This window comes from Dreissena polymorpha, chromosome 3, assembly GCF_020536995.1.
Source record: "Dreissena polymorpha isolate Duluth1 chromosome 3, UMN_Dpol_1.0, whole genome shotgun sequence".
Classification (NCBI taxonomy): domain Eukaryota; kingdom Metazoa; phylum Mollusca; class Bivalvia; order Myida; family Dreissenidae; genus Dreissena; species Dreissena polymorpha.
Window position 1 is genome coordinate 49,365,512 of NC_068357.1, and position 27,528 is coordinate 49,393,039.

Below are 27,528 nucleotides of genomic sequence, written 5' to 3' on the forward strand. Positions count from 1 at the left end.
CAAATAAATAATGCATGCACATATTTTTTAATAACTATTAATTATTAAGACGTTAAACAATTAATGAAGATTCCGTTACGTATGGAAAACTTATTGAGCACACAATTATAAGAAAAAAACGTATAACAATAATGTCAACGTGAGTACAAATACGTATAGTTTAGCTTAGTATCATATAAACCGCGCATATATGATTATCATACCTACACGTATTTAAACATGGTTGTACGAAACAATGATTAATTTTACAATAATTCTCAATCATACAAGTTACAAGAATCAAATGTTTATTTATTTAATAATAATAAAATTTACCAACATTTTTAAAATTTGTACATGAGTTACGGTTCTACATTAATTAATTAAATTGTATAGCATGAACAAATAAATAATATATAGAAATATAAGTATCCCATACTACAGCCTTATCTCTTATATCAGTAATAGCCTTATCTACTCCTCGATAATCAGTACCCTCATCAGCTCTGAATGACTGACAGATTATCTGTTTATTGTAATTTTAGTGGTGAGAAATAGGGTATTGTTACTGATGACAGCTGTTTTCAATATCTTTCATAGCTCATTAAAGGTAAAAAAATATAAGCGTATACAAAGTTTATAACAATTAAATAGAAATTAGAATACAAATAATTAAATACTTTCCACTATTATAAATCAACACGCGAACAATTAAACGTATTTGAATTAATAATTGCAAATTACATATATTCCGATATTGGTTAAAAATACTTGGATCGAGTGATAACAGTATTACAAAAACAAACATTCATCTACAATACAATACAAATAAAAAACGTTTATTAAATAACTTCAAGCAAAGCTGGTATATTGAGAAAAGCTGGTATATTGAGATAACTACTTGACTTTATGAAAAATCAGAAATAAGAAATACAACACACCACTAACACGATTTCGATTATCTTCACATTAATTAGAAATCTTAAGAGGTCGTTTTAATAACATTATACGCGAAAATAGCAAATGTAAGTTTTGCAACGGACACGCTATAGAAAATGAGTATCACTTTCCACTTGTTTGAAATATTATAGTATACAATGACATGAATGGTACTTACCGGTTTCGCATGTTCGGTTTTGCCATTTTTGGCAACTATCGCATTCAATTGCTTGCTGCCTTGGACCCACATTCCTTGAACACAATATACACGGATAATCCATCACACAAAAAACGCATGAATTCACTATACGTATGTACTCCGAAGTACATATATGTTGATAATGATAACCTATTCTTAATTTAGTCGATTTATATACATAACTAAGAAACTTTGATCTATTATGAAATATCCGAATGCAACAAACATTACCTAATTTTCGTTTTAATTTTCTTTAATTTAACTCACACCTGATTATAAAAGTAAAACATTTTAATTACAAGCTAAATTAACATTCTCCGTTTTGTGACAAACATTAAAGTATCACTGATTAATTATCATACCAATTTAGTTTAATTGATTAATGCTTTGCCATTTTAATGATTGTTAGTTGAATATAAGACCTTTCACACCTATTACAAACATTCATATATCCCGTGAAAAACACCGACCACAAGTGTAAAAGAGCCATTAAATGTGACAACCGTATATTTAGATTATTGAAAAAGGACATAATTATTATTATTTTTACTTATAAACTTCTTATAAACTACTGATCATATTACATCCTTCATCTATTTCTCTATATTTTTTCGAGGCGTGCGAGTTGACTTTGAAAAGTGCGAGTTGACCAGAAATGCCGTGCGAGTTGACCAAAAAACGTGCGAGTTGACTACCGTGCGAGTTGACTTAGGTACGAGTTGACCGGCACCCAAATAACTATCCAGACTCTTACTACTTAATTGTAAGGTCATCCGTTCAATAAAAAGATGCGGGCGTGCAAGTTGTCCTAGCAGTAATTATTCCATAGTTTACCCCACAGTGGTGTTCATAACAAATTGCGCAATCTCCAAAATATATAGTTAGTTGTAACCTTCAGGGTAAGTTACTCCGTAAGTATTCCTGACGCGCATGCGTACTTCACACAGCATCATCTCAGAATCATTTTGACCTTTTTTGAATAGAAATTTCGATTCCAGTTCAGAATGGATCCTCAAACATTCATGGATATTGCAACTAAGGTTACAAAACTGAAGATGTATCCGTATTTCGACATAGCTCACTACATGCTGATGTGCATGACAGTTAGAGATGACATTCCAGCCGTCCAACCGACTGGTAATTATTTCCCATAATCACATGGAATGATTGACAAAATTACTTATCGCATTAATTTTTACTCGACACTAGCCCGGTCAGGCTATAGGCTTAACAATTTCACGGGCCTAAATCAGTTTATTAAGCCTGAGCTAAAATAATCAGTATAACTATAATTGATTAATAAAACAGCAAACAATTAAGATTAACTTTTTGTCTTTTGAATCCATGATGTTCACTTAGTTGCAATAATTCAACTCTAAGCTTTATAGCCCATTGGGCTGCTTAGAGTTGAAACCGGCTCTCTCTTGTCCATGTGTGCAAAACTGAAACTGCAAAAACTAATTTAAGTTCAGTGCTTTCCACAGGATTTTTGTCGGGCTGATAGGGGTGGTTCGGGAGGGGTGTCCCCTCTCGACGTTGATTTTTTTTTAAATTTACGTGTCAATTCACGTTCTGTGGTATGTTATAACTCAAAGAATAACAGCGTCAAAAGACGTCATTTGGTGCGCTATGACTCTTCAAGCAAATCCCCCAGTCATTTAAAAATATATATACTTTTTTTATATTTTTAAATTGTTTTAAAACTTTCCCGTACATATAGTAAAATCTTGACACAAACATTTCCCCAATACATCCGTTTCAAGCTGACTCTATTACTGTTTACTTACTACAATTCAAGTTTCTATTTTTATTACCCGATAATCCCGTTTATTCCGTTTTTATAAATCACTTACTGGTAAATATTTACGATAAAAGCATGCAATTATTTCTTTAAAACAAACCTTGCCATTTTTCTATAGTATCAAATAAATTTTAAGTGACTATTTATAGATTTGATGAAATATTGCCTCTGAACATGCGTCAATCCCCTGACGTGTTGTGTGCTTGTTAAAACGATACACGCGTGCTTCTATGCAAATGACGCGATGTTGTACATGCTGCATAATTTTCGCACTCTTTTTAATTGAGAAAAAGATTCGACATAAAATAAATGTGCACTGCTAATTTGAATCAAGAATATTTTAACATTGCGGTAACATTTACATTCGGAAGTGTTTGGATTAAAAACGCATATACATCGACGTACGGGAATGGGTTTCAGATTAAAAATTTAATTATTCCCATTTGAGATATCAACAAATATTAACAGTTGCGCTAAACGATAATTTGTTTTAACACTTTATGAGTCCAATAAATGTTTTGACGGAATTATGCATGAAATTCACCTTGTCCACGAGGATTACGGCCGGTTGCCATCATCAGTCTTCTAAAAATGTCGATTATCGGATGAAACATTTACAAATGTGCGTAATTAATTCAACAAAAATTTGTTAAAGCGCATTATGTGTCGAATAAATGTCAGAAAAACGAGGTGAATCAGTTCTATAAATGGACATGATGAAATATACATGTACTGGAATTAAATTGTAATTGCATAATTGTAACCGGGAGTTATTTGCACAACTTACTCGCTATAAGTAATTAATTGTTTACCACTTGCAATTAATTTCTCGTATTAAATATGAGTCATGTGTAACACTTGTCTACAGTAAAAAGGTGTGCTGATGATGCCCGAAACCGTCTTGAATGTACTGTTCTAGTTACCGGTTTTATATTACGTAAATGGTACAACTTCTTGCTAATCAAGCTGCGATAAACTCTTACTTTGTGCCCGATGTCAATCAAAAATAATTGTTGATAGTTAACCCCGCCCTCATAAGCATTCGCGTAACAGATTGGACGATGAACATCACAGTTTGACGACTGGAAAGTTACCAGTGATACATCCTTGTCAGCATTTAAATGACTGTGTAATGTGACTAGAATAATCGATACGTGCGTCATGCTTTTCTCTTATCAGTGGATTATCCATTACCCCATGTGGTGTTTATGGCGATTACTTGTGAAAGTAGGTACCAAGTGCTCTTTTAAAATAGGGAATATTGATACACTGATAGAGAAACCTTGATTTTTTTTACAATCTCCACTTTTTTTACTGAAAAATACACTTATCGGAAAATTTCAAGCACCCCGGGGACTCTGATTTCGAAATTCAAGCGCCCTGGCGAGGGATCGTTAAATGGCCAGTGGAAAGCCCTGAAGTTTACCTATCTAAACTAGTTGCAATAATTCAACTCTCAGCTTAGGCTGAGAGTTGCAATGCGCTCTCTCTTGTCCATGGGTGCAAAATGTTATCAACAATTCAAAGGTTAATGAACACTGAAACTGCAAGAGCGTATTAAAATTTACCTATCTAAACCACAAACTCATCCAAATGGTACCATTAAAGCAAGAAATAATTGATTTGTATTGACTAAGGTTTTGTTTGTACGAGGTATCCGCCATATTGGAAAATTGACCCAATATAGGTCAGGTCGCATTGCACCAATATTTTGTACGTCGCGTTATGTGTTGGAGCCAAAAAGTGGATAACGATGTGGTATTTGATACAGAATACACTGTTTCAAGTTTAAACATAACAATGTCAGTGAGAAGAGTGTGTTGAAACATTGTCGTGTTTTTATCGGATGCATGCAAAGGATAACATCCGTAGGTTTCCATTCAGGTAAATTTAACATGTTTATGAAGTTTATTCATTATTTTCCTCAATTTGTCTCGAACGACGTCTGTAACTCTGTTTAGTGAAGCGCACAGATTCCGTGCGCTGAACTGCACCCATGTGTATGAAGGAGTGCATATGGACTCCCAGAGCCGCCATAGCAAAAATTATCAAAGGTTCTGGGAGTCCGTTTATATGGACTACTATCTAAACCACAAATTCATCCAAATGGTACCATTAAAGCAAGAAATAATTGATTTTATTGCCTTAGGTTTTGTTTTGTACGCTGTATCCGCCATATTGGAAAATTGACCCAATATTGGTTAGGTCGCAGTACACCAATATTTTGCACGTCGGGTTATGTGCTCCAGCCTATAAATTCGATAACGATGTGGTATTCGATACAGAATACACTGTTTCAAATTTAAACATAAACATGTCAGCGAGAAAAGTGTGTTGAAACATTGTCGTGTTTTTATAGGGTGCATGCAAAGGATAACATCCGTAGGTTGCCATTCAGGTAAATTTAACATGTTTATGAAGTTTATTCATTTTTTTCCTCAATTTGTCTCTAACGACGTCTGTTTAGTGAAGCGCACGGATTCGCTGCACTGAGCTGCACCTATGTTTATGAAGGGGTGCATATGGACTGCCAGAGCCGCCATAGCAAAAATTATCAAAGGCTCTGGGAGTCCGTTTATATGGACTAGATGTTCACTGGGTTACGAGGTAGTCCATATAAACGTACTCCCGGCTCTGGTATAACATGCCACCCCTTCATAAACACAATTGCAGTTTGTACAGATTTTGTGCGCATCACTAAACAGATATAATTTGTTACCAATTAAGGAAAGCGATAAATAAACTGCAAAAACACATTTAATTTACCTGAATGGTAGCCTGTTAAGAATTAATGTGATTTAATTTGATAGCTTAAATTGTTTAAAGGCATGTCATTGTATGACGCCATCATGAATAATATTTTACCGCAACATCGCACGTTCACGCTCTACCATTTGCCGTCATGCATTTAAAAAAACAACATTTGGTTTGCAAGATCCGCTAAATGGGGAACACCATATTCGAGAATCGCCAATGCTTGTCGTCATTGTTGTCATGATAGGTCAAAAAATAAATAAACGAAACAAATTGAGACGCATTCTTGATTATTCCAACAGTGTCCAACACAGCCTATGTCTATGGACGTTATCCTTTGCATTCATCCTAAAAAACACGATGATGTTTTAACACACTATTCTTGCTGACATTTTTATGTCCAACCGCTATAGCGGGACATATTGTTTTTGCCCTGTCTGTGGTTTGTTTGCCCCATTTTTAACATTTGCCATAACTTTTGCAATATTGAAGATAGCAACTTCATATTGGGCATAGTAAGTGTTTCACAGACACATTGCTTGTTAATTTGAAGTATGGAAAAGTGTAAATATTCGACATAGTTATCATCTTAGGTTATATCAAATATCACGATGTGCAAAAGATTGGTGAACTGTGACCTACCAAGAGCGACACTTTTAGTCGGCAACATTAAGCCAGTTTCCCAATATGGTGGATAGAGCGTATGAAAGAATAAAAAAAGTATATAAAAGGCACTTTACAAACATGTATGTCCCGGTAGCGTGACATATAGCAGTCGCACTGTTAGTCTGTCTGTCCGTCTTACTTTTGCGTTTAGGTTTCGAAAATTGCTCATAGCAACTATGTCCCTTCAGATGTAACCTTCATATTTGGTATGCAAGGCCTTTCCATACGCACACAAATTTTGACCCCTTCGACCTTGACCATGAACTTAGGGTCTGCGTTTAGGTTTTGAAGAAGCATTTTTCGGGGGCATATGTCAGCGCTCTAGATAAGCTATTAGCGTAATATACGCATTAAAAATATCAAGATACGCTCGATTTATCATTTCCGTGCGTACATTTAAGTAAGCAAATCTGGACTTATGCAAATGATGTAAATTTTCTGCGTACATTGTAAACAAAAAATATGAACAGCTGATTGTCTTTGGTCAACATATGAGACTGGTTATCGTAAAAATTAGAGCTAATTTGTGCGCTGGATTGTAGAAATAGTTAGCCAGTCGGTATGTATACTCTCTATCATCTAGACGCATGGTAAATTTAGTATTCTAACACGGCACGCGACTTGTTTTCTATAGACAAAGAAGGAAATCAAGTGTGGGTTATTCTGCAATAACTTATGGGCGGAGCTTCATGTTTCGAAAATAGTTCCGAATAAATAAAGAAAATATTGCAGTAAAATGCACGTGCTAAAACCCGCTCTGAAAGAAATGTAATAATTGTAGCATGTATATAAATGTAATGAAACAACAAATTGTATATTTGGTGATTAGTGGCATAACCACGCCTACAAAGAATGTTGTTTGTTAGGAAACGTTATTCAGAAAACATTTATAGCATGTCAGCTTTTCAGTAGCATCAATAAACGTGACGTCATTAAGTTTCTACGATTGTTGTTTTCAATGAAAGTGACGTCATCTGCAAAATATTTATGAATGAAAACGACGTCATATGTTAGTACAATTCAATGACGTCACAAAATAGTGAACTTTGTACTAAGAAGGGCGGAGTATTGAAAAATATAGTTCACGTCCTAAAGCTTGAACCAAATCAATCAGAATCGTGTTAGAATCGAAATAATATTTTTCTATGATGGTTTGTTGTCGAATAACCCACAGTAAGTTGTATAGATGCGTGTTATCAAATCACTCGTGCTTCGCACTCGTGATTTAATTCCTACGCATCTTTACTCCTTACTGTGGGTTATTCGACAACAAACCATGATAGAAAATTATTATTTCTTAATTGATATTTTTAACAGACAGTCAAGAGCTTATGTGTTTATTTACATAAAGAGGTCAGCATGGCTTTTTGAAAGCCAAAACAAATTACTTCTCAAAGTAAAATTGAGTCTTTTTATACGGCGAAAGTTGTATCGAGTAAAAACATTGTACTGCAAATACTGAATGGTTTAATTTCCTTTGTTTTCAAATAAAAAAGGACACATTTAAATGCTAATAAAACAACTGTTGAAAAATGGCAAAAAAGTTTTCTATGTCTCACGGTGGGGGACGATAAGGACGAAGTTCGTCTTAAATGTAAACAAAAAACACCTTAAGAAACCAACTAATGAAGAATACACATAGTTAATGGTTAATTGTGTTTAACATGATTAAAGTAGTGTGTCTGTACACCGGCTATATTCTTGTTTTACTTTAAGCAAATTACCCTTTAAGCATGGAAGAATTTAACCATTTACCCCCATGCTTTGAAAAGTGGGGGTATTTACCCCCATGGGTCAAAAATTATCTATAACGCTGATATGTCTTCCAATGGAGACAGCTCTTGTGTCTTGCATTAATGGAACCATGTGCATCAGTTTGTGCACTATTGCCACATGGCCTTTATTCACAATACTGTAAACTTACAACATGTAACAATTCATTGTACAGACTAGATGTATTGACTATTTAACCCGGATGCAAGAAGTGCTAGAGAAAATTTTTCCCGCCATTTCTGGCATACGCACGCCCCGAATTATCTTGAACATTCGACGCGCGTCGGAACGAAGTGCACGAGGAAATAAATGTTTGTCTTTGTTACAACTCATTACAACATGTAAGAAGACAAAGTGTAGCCCAATAGTTCGACAACAAGGAGAAAAGTTGGTTTTAATATGACTTCATTGCGCGAATGGCATATGCACTGAATATAACTTCCGGAAATAATTACTACTTTCAGTTTGGAAATGCGTTGGCACTGATGCTTTTAAGAAGGACATAGGGATACTGCTTGTGTTTTAAATCTCAACATTTAGTTTATCTCTCAATCACCTCTTCAAGTAAAACCTTATTAAATATGATATTTAAAACACTTAATCTTATTTTTAAGCATTTTGTTAGCAAAAAACAACGCTTATTTCCCAGTTTTGGATTGCGCGAATTTCCCAATCCAAAAGGAACTGGACCCATTCCCAAAATGGTGAAAAAAACACTGCATATGCTGAATTTTTTTTGAACAAATGCATGGCCGTTAATCACGCACGCCATCTCTTTTCAAGATTAATAAATGAGCCCTGGGGACAAAAATTCCACTCGTCCACTCGTATTGACAAGTGAAATCTTGAAATCTTGAAAGGACAAGTGAATTTCCCTAAAGCTCTCGTCCTACAAAGACGAGTGAAAAAAAGCTGATGTTAATATTTTGTAATGCAGTTTAGAATTTTTTTTTTTTTCCCTGAGCCAATGATACTTCTGAGGTGGCGCTCATGCACGGATGTTTTGAAATTTAACGGATAATTTTACAGGGTGATTAGGTTTTACATGTTTTTATGCCCCCGCATCAAAAGATCGGGGGCATATTGTTTTTGGCCTGTCTATCTGTCATTCATTGTGTGTGTCCCAAAACTTTAACCTTGGTTAAAGTTTTGCAATAACTTTTGCATTATTGAAGATAGCAACTTGATATTTGGCAGGCATGTGTATCTCATGGAGCTGCACATTTTGAGTGGTGAAAGGTAAGGTCATCCTTCAAGGTCAAAGGTCAAATATATGGCTTCAAAGTGGCACAATAGGGGGCATTGTGTTTCTGACAAACACATCTCTTGTTTAAATTGTAGTCAATTTTAGTGAAACATTTATTGAAATTCTATAAAATCAATCCCTATAATTATTTTCAATATGTGTAAATAGTAACTAAATATTTATTATTTAAGTAAATGAAAAATAATCTTTATCTTAATAATACCCCCACACACACACACACACTCCCTGGTAAAGGTATTCCACATTTCCCTTTGAAAAGGATCTCAATTCCCTCTGGAGTGAAATACTAGTAGTTTGCAAATCTGTTCTGTGTCCTGAAACAGAGGAATACCTGTTTTATGAATACCTATTCTTATAATATACATCATATACCTCTCAGTTCTGTGATAATGCTGTAAGAATTACTGATATACCCACTGCTCTGATACACAAAGAATTTGCAAGCTAGTGGAATTTAACCATGCCTGTAGTAGAACTAGTACCAGGGTTACAAAGCAGATGATGTCTGCTGCAGGCTTTATGATTCCCTCCTCTAACATGTGCAATATGAGCATGAATTCTTGATATAATTATGTATTTAAAAATAGTATCATTATACCTCACTAACTTTTCCCATTGAAAAATCCCATATCCTTTGATAATTATTCTATGAAGGATATAAATTAGGATGGAAAAATAAATCTTTCAGGGGGTTTATAGAGAAATATCAGTGAATTAAAACTGATAATTCAGTGTTAAAAACAGTGAAAATGTAGTGACAATTATCGATAATTGTCTCTGTTCTGCTGTGAAATAACGTCGTTTTCATGACGTTACGGCATCATTGTTTAAGCAAAAATACAAAAATAATCATTTGTAAGCATAAATTAATAAAAAAGTGTTTGATTTGGTGGAATATTTGTGACACTCATGAAAATATTATTTTTATCATCACTCGTGAATTAAAATCAATATTCAACCAAAGCCAACAAATATCCTCTATTTATTTCCAAAGGACGTTGTAATTCACAAGCTTATCTTTTCTAAGTATCACCAAAATACCTATGGCTTCTCTCACTCTGTCTTCTATGTGTGTATAAGTTATAACACTCTTGTCCTGTACCCTAGAAACACATCTGTGTTCACCCAGGGTGTCTGCAATCAATTACTGGTTTCGGTGATCAAATGGTTAGACAAGATAGCATGTGAAATTAGTTGCTTCTTTTATCATTATTATTGCTGTTAGTGATTATATCATTGGGTAATTATACATAATTATGCAGTAAAAAAACAGATTTATTAATTGTGGAAACCATTTTTTATATGAAAATACATGACTTTTTTGTACCATTAAATATATACCAGGGTAACAAATGGACAATATGACCGCATGTGCTTAAGTGCCTTTTTGGTAAAAAAGAGCACATGCCCTTTTCAAACCTAGCTGGAAGTTTGATGAAGGCATTTAAATTTGATGTAAATCTAGAGAAAAAAACTTGCATGGGTCAATAATAATACAATGTAGTTATAATTTATCAGTTTATAAAAAAATAAGTCAATACAAAATTTCATCTGTGTATTTGGAAATTTTCTCCCACTGTCTTCAATGGCGGATAATGGCCTACTAATTTACTCTAGAGGCCACATTTATTGCTGGATGTATATGAAGCTGGTTTAAAACATTGTACCAATAAATATATCAGCTGAGTTTGAAACTGAGTAAATGTGGTAAAAAAAATTAAGATCAACATAATTCTAATGATATCTCATTGCTCAGTCTGTTGAACACTTGGTTAATTTCGAGGGGGGGGGGACATTACCTGCTCGGACCAGTTACTTTATCTTTACTTCATCAAACTGCATAAAACAGCCAAAATAAGAAGAGTTTCTATGTTACTTTAAAATCATTGTTATTTATAGGATATTAATTTTCTTACATTTTCCTGATCAAATAGGGAATTTAACGCACTAATTTGAAAGTGACCGAAGCAAATTCCTCATTTTTTCCAAAATCATAAATCAATGAATGTGCGTGTTAATGCAAGGCATTTTTTTGAAAAACTGTAAAATTTTATGCTGATAACAGATATATAATAAAACTTTGGCCCTTTAATGTTAAATACATATTTAAATGGGCTACGTATTACCTGAACAATGAGTGAAACCTTTCTCTACTAACTCTTTATCGGTGTTCAGGTGGCCAGCAGCTGTTCCACCGGCGCCACCCTCTCTCCACCTGGCTCTCCAGCATGCTGGTGTGTTTTGCGGGCAGCATCATCGCCAACATCCTCCTGGGGGAACCGGCCATCACACCGTTCAAGGACCACCGCGACGTGCTCACAGCAACTGCCGTCTGGTATGCTCTCGTGCTTTTGTTATTGATTTTCAGTGCTCAAATGCTAGGCCTATATGGAAGGGCGCCCCACCATGCCCTTCCAAAGCCCTGCCCTTCCGATGCCCTACCCTGCCCTTTTATTATAACATTTTAAAAAATGCGTTTTTGACTAAATTCTGCACGTTGAAGTGCCCTTTTGGCAAAATAGACCCCACCCCCCTGCCCTTTTCAAATCCTAGCAGGAACACTCACTAATTTTTATGTTTCTGCCTGTAATGTACCGTATTGCATATTACAATTGCTGCCAAATGTAACTGTTTTAACCCTCTAACAATCAGATACGTACGCACTTTGACATGTTTTACAGGCCCTTGGAAAGTCTATTTGAATTACAGGCCTTTCTTACTAGATCCAATTTTGAATTTTGCGATGCTTAATTCGTAACCTTCACATACTGATGAGCACCAAACAGCTTAAAAACTGAGCAGAGTGCGAGTTATGCATAAGCTGTTATGGTTTTATGCTGGTTGCATGTAGCGATTTTCAATTTGCTTCTGAGTGGGAAAAGGGGTTTGCATTGTATCAGTGTATCTGCCTGTAGGGCTCCCTGCCTATTGTAATTGTGGCACAATGTGACAATTTTCCTTAACTGACTATTAAATATTGACTTTGGTTTAGTGGGGAAAACTTTTTATGCCCCCAAAAAGGTGGCATAAAGAAGTGGCACTTTCCATATGTCTGGCTGGCCTGTATTGGTTTCCAGAGTTTTTTTCCTTAATGCATGCAGATCTTGACATTTGTGTTTGCTTATGTTAGTCTATCTACATGACTTACAGATCAAATTTGAGTATATTCCGGTCCATCGAATGTTTACAAAATTATTGGCCTTTGGCTTGGGTATTTTCTTTAAAATAACTCTTTTCTTGATTTTTCTGATGCTGACCTTATTTTTTGTGTATGAGTAATGACAGATCATGATTTGAGTTTCACTCTGGTCTTTTGATTTTTGACAAAGTAATGGGCCTTGAACAATGTTCTCTAAGATAGCTGCTTCTTGAACTGCTTCTTCAATGTGCCGCTTCAAATTGTAGTAGGGGGTAGGGCTGTAACGAATACACTAGGTAACGAATATGATACGTATCACGAATACAGGGTGGCGAATACGAATATTTATTCATGAATATGAATTTCAATGAACAAAAGTAATACTGACAACTTGACATGACATTAAATAGTATGAAACTACAGATGAAACCCGATGGCTCGAACTCATCGGGACCGGTAACAAAAGTTCGAGCTATCCGGAATTCGAGCCATCCGATTTATATTATAAACTTTTGTTAAGGAACAAGTCTGCAATACATTTAAACCTCCAGTTGAAGAGTACACATATTGATTTAACTCCGCTACACTTCGTACTACTATCTGTTTTGAATTTTATAAGAACCAAATTTATACTTAGTAAAAACTTTTATTTACCAATATTGTAAAACAGTTTCAAATGCAATAAATAATATCATATATTAAGTTATATCAGCAAGTTTTAACGAAGCACATTTTCTGGTAACACATAGCACTAAGTAACAAAACATGGATCAGTACTATATACACATTATTTACATATAAGACAGTATTACATTGATTTATTTATTAATATTTGTTTGAAAAATAACATTTTGTCAGTCTGTGTTGCGTTCCCTAGCAGTCATCGAGAAACAAAATTTTTACGCCCAGTTGAGATTGAACATGCTGTGAGTTTTCGCACTCCTCGAGATAATTTCTGATTACATTAATAAAAAAATCATCTGTTACTCAAATCAATTAACGATTAAGTCATTGACTTGTTTTCAACCGTTGTTATATCAATTATTGAGTGCCTTTACTAAAGCCGCCATAATCGATTTACAGTTTTTGCAAACCGAAGCGATTTTGAGCCATCCGAACAAAAGAACGTGTGGAAATTGTCACCAACTCTGTGAAAATAGTCCGAGCCTCGCGAATTCGAGCCATCCGACAAAATTGTATATGAATAAATAGCGATACAAAAACGGTGCTTTGATGAGAGTTCGAGCCAACTGGAAATTCGAGCCAAGCGAGTTCGAGCCATGGGGTTTCGACTGTATGGGTATTTGTCAATTTGATTAATTGAGTATCATTGCATACTGAAAATATGAAATATAACACTTTGAAATAACAAAACACTGACTAGAACTGCTTAAACTTTGAACACAGCGCCAGACAAACAACGTGAATTTGGCAGGCAGGTCAACGAAATCAATAGCATTCCCTTTGCTACTAGGCTCCATGTTTGTTGATAAGTTGCACGATCATTGGCGTAAAGATAAACAAAAAATAAATTCCATCTGCCAATCTTTTGTGTGTGTGTTTGAGTATCAAAGCACTCATTTGCCTATATAAACATTAAACAATCATCGAAAGATTTTTCAATTCAATGTAGTAAATATTCAACCGGTGCCCGCCATTATTGTTGATAATCTCACTGTGTAACATAGTGGGTGGGGTAAACATGATAAAAAATGCTGGAATTAGGAGAAGAACATTTAAATATAGTGGTTTATTGTATGAACCTTCATTTGAAAGGTAAGATAAGATGATTAAACTTTCAAACTCAAAACCACGTTGTTTGTATTCGCCAAATATTCGGTTCGGGAGGTGGTGAATAACGAATACGATTCGTCCACAGCAGTATTCGAGTAATTAGAATATTCGAATGTATCGTTACAGCCCTAGTAGGGGGCATTATGATTTACAAACACAGCTATTGTTGAATTATTACTTTTGTACCAGAAATACTCATTTTTAAAACCTTTATATCAACACTGTCTTGAAATCACAGTCAGCAAGAATGATTTCAATATTACATTAGTAGATCTATCTTTGTTTGATGCTATTTAATTGCTACAACACAGCACCTTGGCAGTGCTCCAGCTAGGCCTAAATCGAAGGGCGCCGCGCCCTGCCCTCCCGAACCTCCGCCCTGCCCCCCCCCCCCCCCGAACCCCCCGCCCTGCCCCCCCCCCCCTCTCAAAAAAAAAATTAATAAACTTTTTTTTATATTTTTTTTTTACATATGATAATTCATAAATCTCTTATTTCATTGTCATTATTTTAATCCTCATTGTAGACATTATATTTGAATGGTTTAATAATAATGGGAATAATACAATTATTTATAACATATAAATTAAAATGCAATAGGAAGCATTCCAGAAACACCCGCGGGCTCGAACGTGCCCTTTTCACAAAATGCGCGTCGAAAGTGCCCTTTTGACAATATACTGCGCATCGAAAGTGCCCTTTTGACAAAAAGGCCCCCCTGCCCTTTTCAAATCCTAGCTGGAGCACTGCTTGGTATTCGGAATAAATCAGTTTGCAAAAAATGCTTGCTCCATTCCTTTTCCTGGTTCCAAACACGATCATTGTTTATAGTAATACTTTAAAGTGATACATTAACCCTTTACAACTTACCGTAATTACTGTATGTTTTTGGACACTCTAAGTTTTTCGGACACCCCTTTTTTTTAGCAAAAATAATTACTTTTCGTGACTCTTAATTTTCGGACACACGAGTTTTCGTCCACAATTAATGTCTCTTAAGTTTTCAGACAGTATATTTTAAAGCGCTATTTTACCAAATTTCGGTCCTGTTTTCGATATCTAATAACACTTTGATCATGAGGTTTTACAACCAGAACATCATAAAACATGGCAGGGGCATGCCTGAGGGCAACGGACCATTACATTTGCGCTTTTTGGGTGAATAACGATGTTAACCCGTATTAAACAATGGTTTGGTCCGATAGCATAAGCGTGATGACAATTGCCAGGGGTAGTGCCAATTAACAGTTAAATTATCTACTGCAATGGTACTACCCCTTCTCAGTAAAATAACTGTGACAAATACTAAACGCTTGCCTTCAAAGTGTGATGCACCCTATTGCAAGTATTACGAACAATGAAAGGTGTTAGATTACGTTAGTCTCTAAATGCAGTGCAAACATATATAACTGTAAGTTATACTATATGGTATGGTATTTTACAAGCGCGTGCTATTACTGGTAGTCGTTCATACAATTGACGCTATTTTCGAGTTTACAGACCATTTTTGATTCAAAGTTTTTGGACACCTGTATTTTGTGAATATTTTTCGTATCTAAGTTTTCGGGCACAAAAAAAAAATATTATTTTTAAGTGTCCGAAAACATAGAGTAATTTCGGTAGATACATATTTGTACGCATTTGTAATCTTGTTGAAAGTTTAATTTAATTAAAGACCTTTCTTATGAGATACAAGTTTTAAAGGCTTCATTTCCAACCCTTAGATACTGATGAGCAGCAAACAGCATGACACCTGAACAGGTTACTTGCAGGCTGGTCTGGTTTTATGCTGGTTGCAAAAGCCAATTTCACATTGCTTCTGAGTGGGAAAGGGTTAATGAAACCTAGCACTGTTCCAGGTATGCGGTGTTTTACTCCCCATTTGACATCGTGTACAAGCTGGCCAAGCTGCTGCCATTCAAGCTGGCCATCTCTACACTCAAGGAAGTGCAGCGGGCGAACAAAGTGTATTCCGCTGTGAACCACACAGCAAAACTGTACCCTAACGCGTATCTCATCATTGTAGTTATTGGGACGGTGAAAGGTATGACTTTGTTTCTGCATACTCTTTAGTTTTAGTCAAAAGCTTGTTGGTTTCCTGGTTGGACCTGCTGTTTTGTGCCTTTTGATGGTTAATATTGACAGTGTTGTACATAAAAATGAGCTGACTCTGGGAAAACCATGCTTAATGAATTTGCGTTGTATATTGTCCCAGATTATCCTATGTAGTTAGCACAGGCTAATTAGGTACCACACTTACAGCCTGTACTCTATTTTCGTTTGGAAGAGACTTCTAAAAGTTTTCTTGATTAGCCTGTGTGTACTGCAGAGGCTAATATTATGCTATCATTATGCCTTAAGTTTAATTACAGTAAGTGCATCATATTATAAAATGATAAATATATCACACAAAGGTTTTAAGCAAAAAAAAAAAATGTCCTGGAAAAATATTTAGCAGTGTTTACTTATGAAACAATAAATTTTGTTTAATTTATAAAAATTTGACAACTTCAAATTTTATTTGCGTTTAGAATTTTGCTTCAATCTTTACAAACGTCTTGATCAGAGCAAAAAAAAAAGAAATTAATTATGATATTATAACATGTGCTTATTTCAGGCTCAGGCAGCTACCTGATGAAGAATTTCGAGCGTCTAGTGCGTGGCCTCTGGATTCCCGGGAACAATGAAATACTCACCCCAACTTTGTAAGATTTGCTCACTGTTTTTTCAAGTTGGAAACTTTTTGTTTTCCAGGCTCTTGTTTTAACCCTTTACCACTTAGATATGTATTTTGCCGCATTTGTAGTCCCTCGAAAAGTTAAATTTAATTAAATACCTTTCTTACTAGATTCAAGTTTTAAAGGCTTCATTTTCAGCCCTTAGATACTGATGAGCAGCAAACAGCATAAAACCTGAAAAGACTGCTAGTTACTTGCAGATGGTGGCTTGGTATTTGAAGTCCGATTAAGTACTTTAGTTTCCACGGAACCACTCCTGATGAAATGTAGAATGTAACAAACTTGCATGGAGACCTAGATTTGGACAAAGAAAATCCTACTATTTAAAAAAGGCCGTTTAATGGACCCGATCCCAAAGTAAATGGACCCAATCCCATACAGAATTTTTTTATAAATATTACCAATTCACAATTTTATTTTATTTTTATTAGAAAGAAGTTTCTAGCGATTATTACATCTCAAATTTATTTCATAAACAGTTAACAAAGTATAACTATAATTTATATGATTTTGTTCTCCTACTTTGAATTATAATAAAGAGCTACTAGTATATAATATCAATTTTGTTTTTCCCAAATCAGTGGAATTTTAGCGTGAATTGCATTTCTTTTTGGCCAGGCAATGGCCTGATGTGTAAAAAAAATATTTGTGTATATATTTAAAATCCCAATTTGGTCCATTTTGTCGATAAATATTCCCAAATTTGCCCTTTTATGGATTAAAAAAATCTTAATTTGAACAGACTCCATTTCTCAAAATGGCTTGGAAAATGCCTGAGGGCATGTTGAGTAAAGTTCAAAGTCACTGTTCCTAAAAATTGAAAATTGGTTTCCAGTCAACACCTCGAGTTAAGATGGAGCTATTGCTTTGACATTGTGTATGCGGTATGCTCATAGTCATGCAGACCATGCATGGGAAATCATTTTAGGACAGTCTGGTTCACTGTTCATTTTTTATGCCCCCGGATTGAAAGATCAGGGGCATATTGTTTTTGGCTTGTCTGTCTGTCATTCAATTATTCATTCATTGTTTGTGTCCCAAAACTTAAACCTTGGTTAAAGTTTTGCAATTACTTTTGCATTATTGAAGATAGCAACTTGATATTTGGCATTCACGTGTATCTCATGGAGCTGCACATTTTTGAGTGGTGAAAGGTCAAGGTCATCCTTCAAGGTCAAAGGTAAAATATATGGCTTCAAAGCGGAGAAATAGGGGGCATTGTGTTTCTGACAAACACATCTCTTGTTTAAAAATGTTCCCTGCATTTATATAATAACTTTACTATGGATTGAGTTATTAAGCTGAAACATATTGTGCAGGTAATCTTCAAATAAACCTAGCTTGTGTGTCCATTTGGGACCAGTTAGGTCATGATGAAGGTGATTATTTCTTAAAGAAGACAAACATTTCCTCTCAATAGTATGTGTTTTATGTGGTAGGGTATTGTTCTGATATTGTGTGTGTTGGTAACTGATATGCAGGCCATTCTTGGGAACGATCAATTATTTCAATTGAATAATTTTGATGCATCGACAATTTGACATGTTTCTCGTATGGTTAAAACTTAGTGCGCTCTGTGAAAAAGGGGTTTAATGCATGTGTGTAAAGTTTCGTCCAAGATTAGCCTGTGCAGTCTGCACTGGCTTATCAGGTGCGACACTTTCTGCCTAAACTGAATTTTTGCTAAGAAGAGACTTTCTGTAAACAATAAATACCATAAAAGCGGAAAGTGTCGTCCCTGATTAGCCTGTGCCGAAAAAATAAAGACACAAGCAAGCACCAGGGTTGTTTTACTCTCGTTTGCAGTGTGTACCAAAGTAACATATGTGAACAAATAAACTAAAAATGAACAGGTCATACTATGAGATTTTTTATGTGTTTTATTAACCTTTTTCCATTCAGAAACAAACTTTAAATGGCTATATGCAACTAACTTGCAGGCAGTTCAGGTGTTTTGTGGTTTTGCTGTTCATCAGTATCTTAGGGTTGGAAATCCATGCTTTAAAACTTCAATCTAGTAAGAATTGACTAAAGTATGGTCTTAAATTCAATTGGATATTGTTAACCCTTTGAGCGCTGGAACCGGATTTTGAAGGCCTTTGCAAACAGTTTGGATCCAGATGAGACGCCACAGAACGTGGCGTCTCATCAGGATCCAAACTGTTTGCTATTCTGATAGTATTCTTTGAAAAAAAGTGAAGAAAATGATGATTTTAGAAATTCAGCAGACGACATTTTAGCAGATGACAAATTTCCCAGCATGCAAAGGGTTAATGTATCTGAGTGATAATGGGTTAAATTCAAAAGTTCAGTAAAGTTCAGTTAATAATAACATGGGTTGTTTGTTGACTCCCTATGATCTTTTCTTGAATTTCAGCGCAACCAAGGCCTGCCTGGTGGCCTCGATAGTGTTTCTCCTGGAGCGTCTAAACTACATCGCAGCCCCACACCCTCTGATCTACTTCGGTGTAGTGATCTTCTTTGTCTACTTCAAGATCTCCGCACTGTTGCTGGGTATCCTCGACCCGTTTGCGCCATTTGAGAACCTGTTCTGCGCGATCTTCATGGGCGGAATGTGGGACGCGCTACGGCGGGCGGTGATGCGCGAGCCTCGCGCGACGGAGGACAAGAATGATGTTCCCGCGAAGAGCAAGGAGGATAAGAAAAAGGATTGAGGGCTTTCATGGTGTTAGGATAGTTTTTTAAATGAGCTGGTTCTGAGAAAACTGGGCTTAATGCATGTGCGTAAAGTGTCGTCCCAGAGAAGCATGTGCAGACACTTTCCGCTTTTATGGTATTGTTACTTTCAAAGAAGTCCCAAACTTACCAAAAAAATCAAGTTTAGGCGGAAAGTGTTGTCCCTGATTACTGATAAGCCTATGGACTGCACAGGCTAATCTGGGATGACACTTTACCCACATGCATTCAGCCCAGTTTTCTCAGAACAAGGCTCAAATGGTGGTCCACTGTGAAATTAGATGGAGAATAGGTTTTTGTGAATGTGTTTTATAAGGGATGTTAATTTGACGTTAGCAAACAAAACGTCCTATATGATTTATGGGCCGATAAAATCGTAATTTACCAAAGATAAAAGTAATATTGTGTTGATGAGAAATTATTAAAATTGTCCAAGTAAATATCATTTTACGTTATTGCTTTTGACATAAGATAAAAATGATGTTGAACATGTTGATTAGAAATTAAAAATGTTTAAAGATAAAAATGAGCCTGAATGATTTTATCTTGTATGAAATTTAAATCATATTTTGTGCTATCTAAAAATTGCCACCCATAAACGCATTCAAGTCCTGTAGGCATCTTAATGTTTGTGATGAGAAAAAAACATTTTTTTATGCAAAACATTAAAGCAAGATTTCAATAAGAAAATATTTAAAAGGTGTGTTTCTCTCACATTAAAGCATACAAAATAACCTTAGAAGTTTTCACCTGACATAAGTAAACAGTGAAGTTAGGCTTTCCCTCAATGGAGGGGAAATATCTAATGATTATGTTTTGTTCTTTAACGTGAATTGAGGGTTTCCTCTCTTTTTTTGCTCTTTTTTTCATCCTATTGTTCTGGTTTATATTGTGTTTGCCTAGTGTTCTTTTCTTATTAAATGTCAGACAAAGAGTTGGTTTTAAAAGTGTTTTTATTGATTTTGTATAATTGTTTACCTAAGAATGTTTATTTGTATACATGTATTTCAGAATTTTACTTTAAAAAAATGTTTTGTTAGTCACCAGCAGAACATAGTCTGTCATAGTAAATTTTAACTTACATTTTTTTATACAAGTTTATTGCACTGCTTTTTGTATATAAAAATACTAACAAATGCAATTTCTTTTCTAGTCTGAAGATTTTAGTCAAAGGTGTTTCATGCATGATTAGTCTCCCTTCTTGTTGTCAGAAATGACTCTCAAAGTTGCCTCCCTTGGGTCATGTCATGACTGTGCAATAAATAGTGTCGTACTGATTAAGAGTGTATTGCAAATGTGTTGAAAATGATATTTAATACACATCTAGTGCTGTTGTATTTATCAATTTTCTAAATGTAGATGACTGTGATGGAAAATTGAAAGCTTGATGCATGAACTATGGTTAAGACAGAGTTTGTGTATAGATTAAATTATTAATGTATCCAGAAACTTAGATCAGAACATTGGAGTTGGTGTGTTTACTCAAGAGTGTTTTTGTTTGTTGAGAATGTTTAGTTTTAAATCTGTGAATACACTGTAACTCCAATATAGTGCGGTCTGTTATAACGCTGTGTCCAATATAATGCGGGGGGTCCTTGGATCCCGTTTTTTCTCCAACCTTCCATTTCTAATTCAAATCCTTGTCATGCAACTTCATGTATTTTCAGAAAATTCAAAGAAGCCGGCGATCACAGCTTGATTGCTTTATCAGTCCGTTAAACTGATTTTAATCGATTAGAGGTTAAACGACACTCGACAGCTAATTGGTGTTAATCTGTTGTGTAATGTCAATAAAGGTGTGAAAACTCGCGTGTTTGTGTTTATTACATGTATTCTCTATCAGAGCGGTTCAGTGCACTAATTTCAATAAGACAAGTGCAAGCGGAATAATTATCAAATTAAAGTTGTTTAAAACGATTACCTGTTTATGTTTTGTATTTATCGTGTATTGTATTTCATTGTATAAACTATGCCGGTGTAAGTGTGTTATCGCTTATTATATGCTACACATGCTTGATAAATAAAAATATCTGTGTGTGTGTTTAATGTTTCAGTACGTTTACGAAAAATAAATTAAAAAATCCTTCGTTTTATTTACATGCTAACGCAGTGTAATGGTTAACAGAGATGCACTTAAATTTGTGCCTGTTATCAGAAAGTCCGCGGAAAGCACGTTTTTTACATGCTGCGTATGACGCAATAAAATATTTCTTTGTACATGTATCGTATTGCATTCAATCTAAATTCAAATTCGCTCGTCCAATGAAAGCTGTGTCCCATAATGCACTAATTTTTCTGAAAAATAGCGTAGGCATATGAATTTGTTTACGAAATTCGTAAACATATTTCTTGTCATAAATGTTTAACATTATTTTTTCGTAAGTGATGTTGTAATTATATTGGATTATCGGATAAATGTGCACATTAGAAAAGCGGTATGTATACTGTTATCGTTCAATTCGGTTTATATGCATGTATTTGCGGATGACAACACTGCATGACAATACACAGGACCTATATTATAGGCTATACTTTACCTGTTTTTATAGCCCTCTTAAATAAATAAGCTCAAAACTTATAACGCTTTCCGTTTATAACGCTGTTGCGAGGCTTGGACCCCGTCGTCCGCGTTATATTGGAGTTACAGTGTATTGTATTGTATGCATGATGTATTGACATTTTCCATTATCAGAAATACTAGTCCAAGAAACATAACCTTTAATACTAACTTAAATGTCGGAAATCAAATAAGCCTGTTTGTTATGAAAGCAGTGTTTCATTTATAGATTATTATTATTATTATAAAAAGATAATTCTTTATTTATCCTAGGATGTAAATTCTTTGACGGAGGATATACACATTAAGAATTTTCTTGAAAAAAATGTTATAATATGTTGTATTTTTTGTTGTTGTTGATCTTAGTAATAAGGATGACTTATGAATAACAAGAGCAACATTTTATCCAGCTATATATATTTTGCCCAAGTATGTTCTTCATAAGTATGTCAAAGAATACTGGCTCTGATTTTGATGCCAAAGGTGGTTGGATGGTTAGAGTTTCAGTTACATACTGTATGTAATAGCTTAGTAGTTTATATTACATTATTGGGCAAATTACTTTATTAAATACCTTTGTAGTGTATATTACATTAGTTTGCAAACTTTATGAATAAAAAAATCAACATCATCTAAATTGTTTGCCAATAAGAAGATGTTACACATGTTGAATCATTTCTATAGAAAATATATTTGGCCATCACAAATTTTTGAAATACACATCATCTGTGTGACACTGTCTTTAAATATCACTCATGGAAAACAAGTCAATCACAATACAGACATAAATGCTCTTATGATAACCTTCAGATTTTTAGAACCTTAAATACAATGTAATTGGTTTACATATCCTGTATTCAGAAACTGAGATACATTTATGTCTCCTGCATTTCATATTTGGCTTTCCATATTTTGTGAGTGTTTGTAATTTAAATAGATTGGATTTGTGTAATTTGGTTTGAACATATGTCAGTATTGCACATGGAATGTGTATTCTTCATGTGTGCCTGTTCCATCATATGAAATAAGTTATCCGAGTGGGTTTGCGTCTCATCTAGTCATATCAGTTATGTCGAAATTATTATTTTGTTCATTTTGTGTGGGTAACTGTAAAGGTTGTGTTACTTTTTTCATGAAAATCGTTCAAATATAAGGATAAAGGTTTTCGGGACAACCGTTTGAACATTTTTCAGCTTATAATCTTAACTGTGAAGGATTGCATACATAAACATCTGAAAATGACATTGGCATGATAAGTTTCCTGATCACATTTGTTACATTTTCTCTATCCCAATGTTTTGTTTTTTTATGCCCCCAGATCGAAAGATTTGGGGTATATTGTTTTTGGTCATTTTGTCAGTCATTGTATGTGTGTGTCACAAAACTTTAACCTTGGTTAAACTTTTATAACTTTTGCAATATTGAAGATAGCAACTTCATATTTGGCTTGCATGTGTATCTCACGGAGCTGCACATTTTGAGTGGTGAAAAGTCAAGGTCAAGGTCATCCTTCAAGGTCAAAGGTCAAATATCATTGTTTTTTTCTTTCCTAAAACTTAAACCTTCATTAAAGTTTGGTCATAACTTTTTGAATATTGAAGATAGCAACTTGATATTTGGCATGCATGTGTATCTCATGGAGCTCCATATTTTGAGTGGCTAAAGGTCAAGGTCATCGTTCAAGGTCAAAGGTCAAATTTATGGCTTCATCTCTTGTTTAATTTAAAGTTTTATTTTAATGTATAGATACAAATGTCAATGTGTTGGGTGTTGTTTTTTCTTATAGTATTTGATAGTGCGAGTCCAGTTTTAAATGAGAAAATCGGTATACATATTCTATAATTTGAAAAGGGTTATTTATCAATTTGAAACAAAAATGAAAAGGCTATTAAATGTATCATAAGTGTCATTTTTGTAAAATATCTTAAAAAGGGTGAATTAAATGTGTGTTTGCGTATCGTTTGTTTTATCAAATAGCAAATGCTCAGTTTATGTCAAAGAATCTCACTTGGATACGAAACAACATCTTGAACAAGTTTTTGTAACTGTTTTGGGGGTAATTCATTAATGGATGTCCAGTATCTTATTTTTATTTTGTGTTGTATTTCCGTGGTGTGTTCTTTGATGTTGTTGTTGTTGTTCAGATATAATGTGTTGTGACCATGACTTTATATATCAGATTATTCGAAATTTCATTACATTACCAGTATTTGTCTTCTTTCCATGAAACGTATATATTTTGATCATGGAAACTGTTATCTTTTTGTTTAAAGGGGCCTTTTATCGTTTGGGTAAATTGACAAAATTGAAAAGAGTTGTTTCAGATTCGCAAATTTTCATTTTAGTTATTGTATTTGTAAGGAAACAGTAATACTAAACATTTATCATGCTCTAGAATAGACATTTTATGCATCTTTTTACGATTTAAAAACCTGAAAATTATAAAGCATTGCAAGGCGAAACGAATTTATAATTTTGAGAGTTCTGTTGTTGTCGTTATATTTTGTGAAACTATGAGGATTGCTTATATAAAGTATAAAATACATCTGACATTGTATCAGGGAAGATGGCTGAGTGGTCTAAGTGGTAGACTTTTTACTCCAGGACACCAGGGGTCAGTGGTTCGATCCCTGTTGAGGGTTACTTTTTTTTTCTTTTTTTTAATTTTATTCTTGATTTTTTACTGGAGCTTTTTAGATCCAATGTTTACATTTATCAATATTAAGCATTTAATTACAAACTTCAAAATATGCCAAAATCTGTGAAAAGGCCCCTTTAAATCCGAATGTTAGTGCCTGAAAGTTTTATGTTTAAATATGGATGAGCAAACTGAGGTTTATGCTAAAGTATTTTAAAGTTGTTTGAGCAAAAGATTATTAAATCAAAATACAAAGTGATACATTTCTATTAATTTGATTAATTATGTTCATGTGAAATTGATGATTATTCTCAAGATTTCAGGAAAAAAATCACTTGTAGTTGTCCTATTAACAGATGGTACACTTTGTACACTAACTGTTGTACAATTGATTTGCAGCATATATACGAATTGTTCATGCTATCATTACCAAACTTAAGAGGCAGTATACACTCAAACTTTTATTGCAAATAGACTTGTATTACGTAGTTTATGTCCTTTGGCCTATGTTCATTTTAGATGTTGAAATAATACATACTTTGATTTCTAATTGAGTGCTAGAACGTACAGAAAAAAACTAAAAACCTGCTTTAATAGATTTCCTCACTAATTCTGAGAGAAATTTTCAAAAACATAAATTTTAAGTATCTAAAAATAGCTTGAGTTATTCGTCTCTGAAGATGCAATACTGCCCATGCACTGTTCCTTTAATAAGTTTCCTATATGGAAAAGAATTTTAATAATGAAAAGGCTCTATCATAACTACAGTTATTAAATAAAATATTTTTATGAAGGATTGGTAAGTGTAGGGATTTCTTTAAGAGATAATGTAATACTCGACAGGTCTATTAACAACTAAGTAACAACTAAGGTGTTGAGATTATTTGTTTTATATAATTTTACCCTTTACAACTTTGATATTATTTTGATGTGTTTGTAGTCCCTTTAAAAGTTACATTTAATCAAAGACCTTTCTTACTAGATTCAAGTTTTAAATGCTTCATTTCCAACCCTAGGATACTAATGAACAGCAAACAGCATAAAACCTGAACAGACTGTGAGTTACTTAACTAGCAGGCTGTTCTGGTTGTATGCTGTTTGCACATAGCCACTGTCACTTTGCCTCTGAGTGGGAAAGGGTTAACACATTGTACATATTTTGACACATAATACACTTTTTTGTATGTTTGCAAGAACGTTATATGTTGCCATGTCTTCGTATTTAATAGGTTGATACTTTAATATCTTAGGTCAGATTTTGGAATATCGTTTTCACATTTTACCTTGAGTAATGTCCATGTTTTTCGCATATATACAAATGCCATTTATTTATTCGGGAAGTTTCCTTTTACCTTTCTACTGTTATCATCATTGTCTTCCATGTTTTGGAGGTATAATTAAAACTTACCCAGTGCGTGCCTGTTTTTTTTTATTATTCCAATCGTGAGATTTGAACTTTCGATTCTGTCTGTACCAGGCCAAATTACTCGGTCTGTTCTCCTGCTGGCATCTATATGTACTCAATCAAACTTTTGCTTGACTGCATCTGCTCTTAGTCAAAGAGTATGTATTACTTGACATGGTCTGTACTACAACAAATGCTATTGCTTTTCTACAGCTACACTACTTTCTAATAGTTTAGGTTTACTTCATCTGTTCTACTTACAAATAGTATTGCTTTACTGCATCTGTTCTACTTTCAGATAGTATGGTTGTACTAAATCTGTTCTACTTTCAAATTTGTTTACCTTACTCCAGCATTATACTTTCAAATAGTATTGCTTTACTTTACTACAACAGTTCTGCTTTCAAAAAGTTTCGCTTTTTTCTACAGCAATTCTACTTTCAAATAATATCGCTTACTCCATCTGTTCTACTTTCAAATAGTATTGCTTTATTATAACTACTCTACTTTTAAATATTATCGTGTTACGTCATATGTACCACTTTCAAATAGTATCCATTAACTAAATCTGTTTTACATAGTCAAATTGTTTTGCTTTCCTTGATCTCGAATCTACTCTTCTATCAGAGTAACACTGGATCAGTTCATTGACCTATATATGTTTGTATAGGCCCCTGTTCAGTTGCATTAACTTAAGGCAATCAAAGATTATCACTTCATTGAGTCAGTCCCAAGTAAAGGAGAATAGTTATATTACATCTGTACTAAGATATGTTGGATATGCTCAAGAGAATCGCTTTACTTCGTGTACTTTGTCAACGAGAATCGCTTTACTGCGAGCAGAATGTCTTTTACTAGAGATTCATTACATGTACTTTATCAAAACGAATTGCTTTATTAATACCCGGTACGTGCTTAATGTCAAAAAGAATCGCGTTACTTCTTTTATTATGTGAACGAAAATCGCGTATCAACCCCGGTACGTGTACACTGCCAAAGAGAATCGATTTAGTATGCGAAACATTTCAAAGATAATCTCTATGGACATGTACAAATTCGATGTCAGACAGACTCGATTTACTATGTCAAAGACACAGAATTGCTTTGCTATATGCGTGCACTATTTAGCTAAGAATAATCGCTTTGGTACGTATACTATGTCAACGAGAATCATTCTACTAC

At 34.4% G+C, this 27,528-nt stretch overlaps 1 protein-coding gene across 1 annotated transcript; it reads left to right on the plus strand.

The window, feature by feature from the left end:
- The first annotated feature begins 2,016 nt into the window (after positions 1 to 2,016).
- LOC127874078 (trimeric intracellular cation channel type 1B.1-like) lies at positions 2,017 to 26,355 on the plus strand. Its single transcript, XM_052418191.1, has 5 exons — positions 2,017 to 2,254; positions 11,554 to 11,713; positions 16,171 to 16,355; positions 16,929 to 17,016; positions 19,427 to 26,355. Exons 1-5 carry the CDS (start codon positions 2,122 to 2,124, stop codon positions 19,722 to 19,724), a joined length of 864 nt encoding a protein of 287 aa, XP_052274151.1. The 5' UTR covers positions 2,017 to 2,121; the 3' UTR covers positions 19,725 to 26,355.
- The last annotated feature ends 1,173 nt before the right edge of the window (positions 26,356 to 27,528 follow it).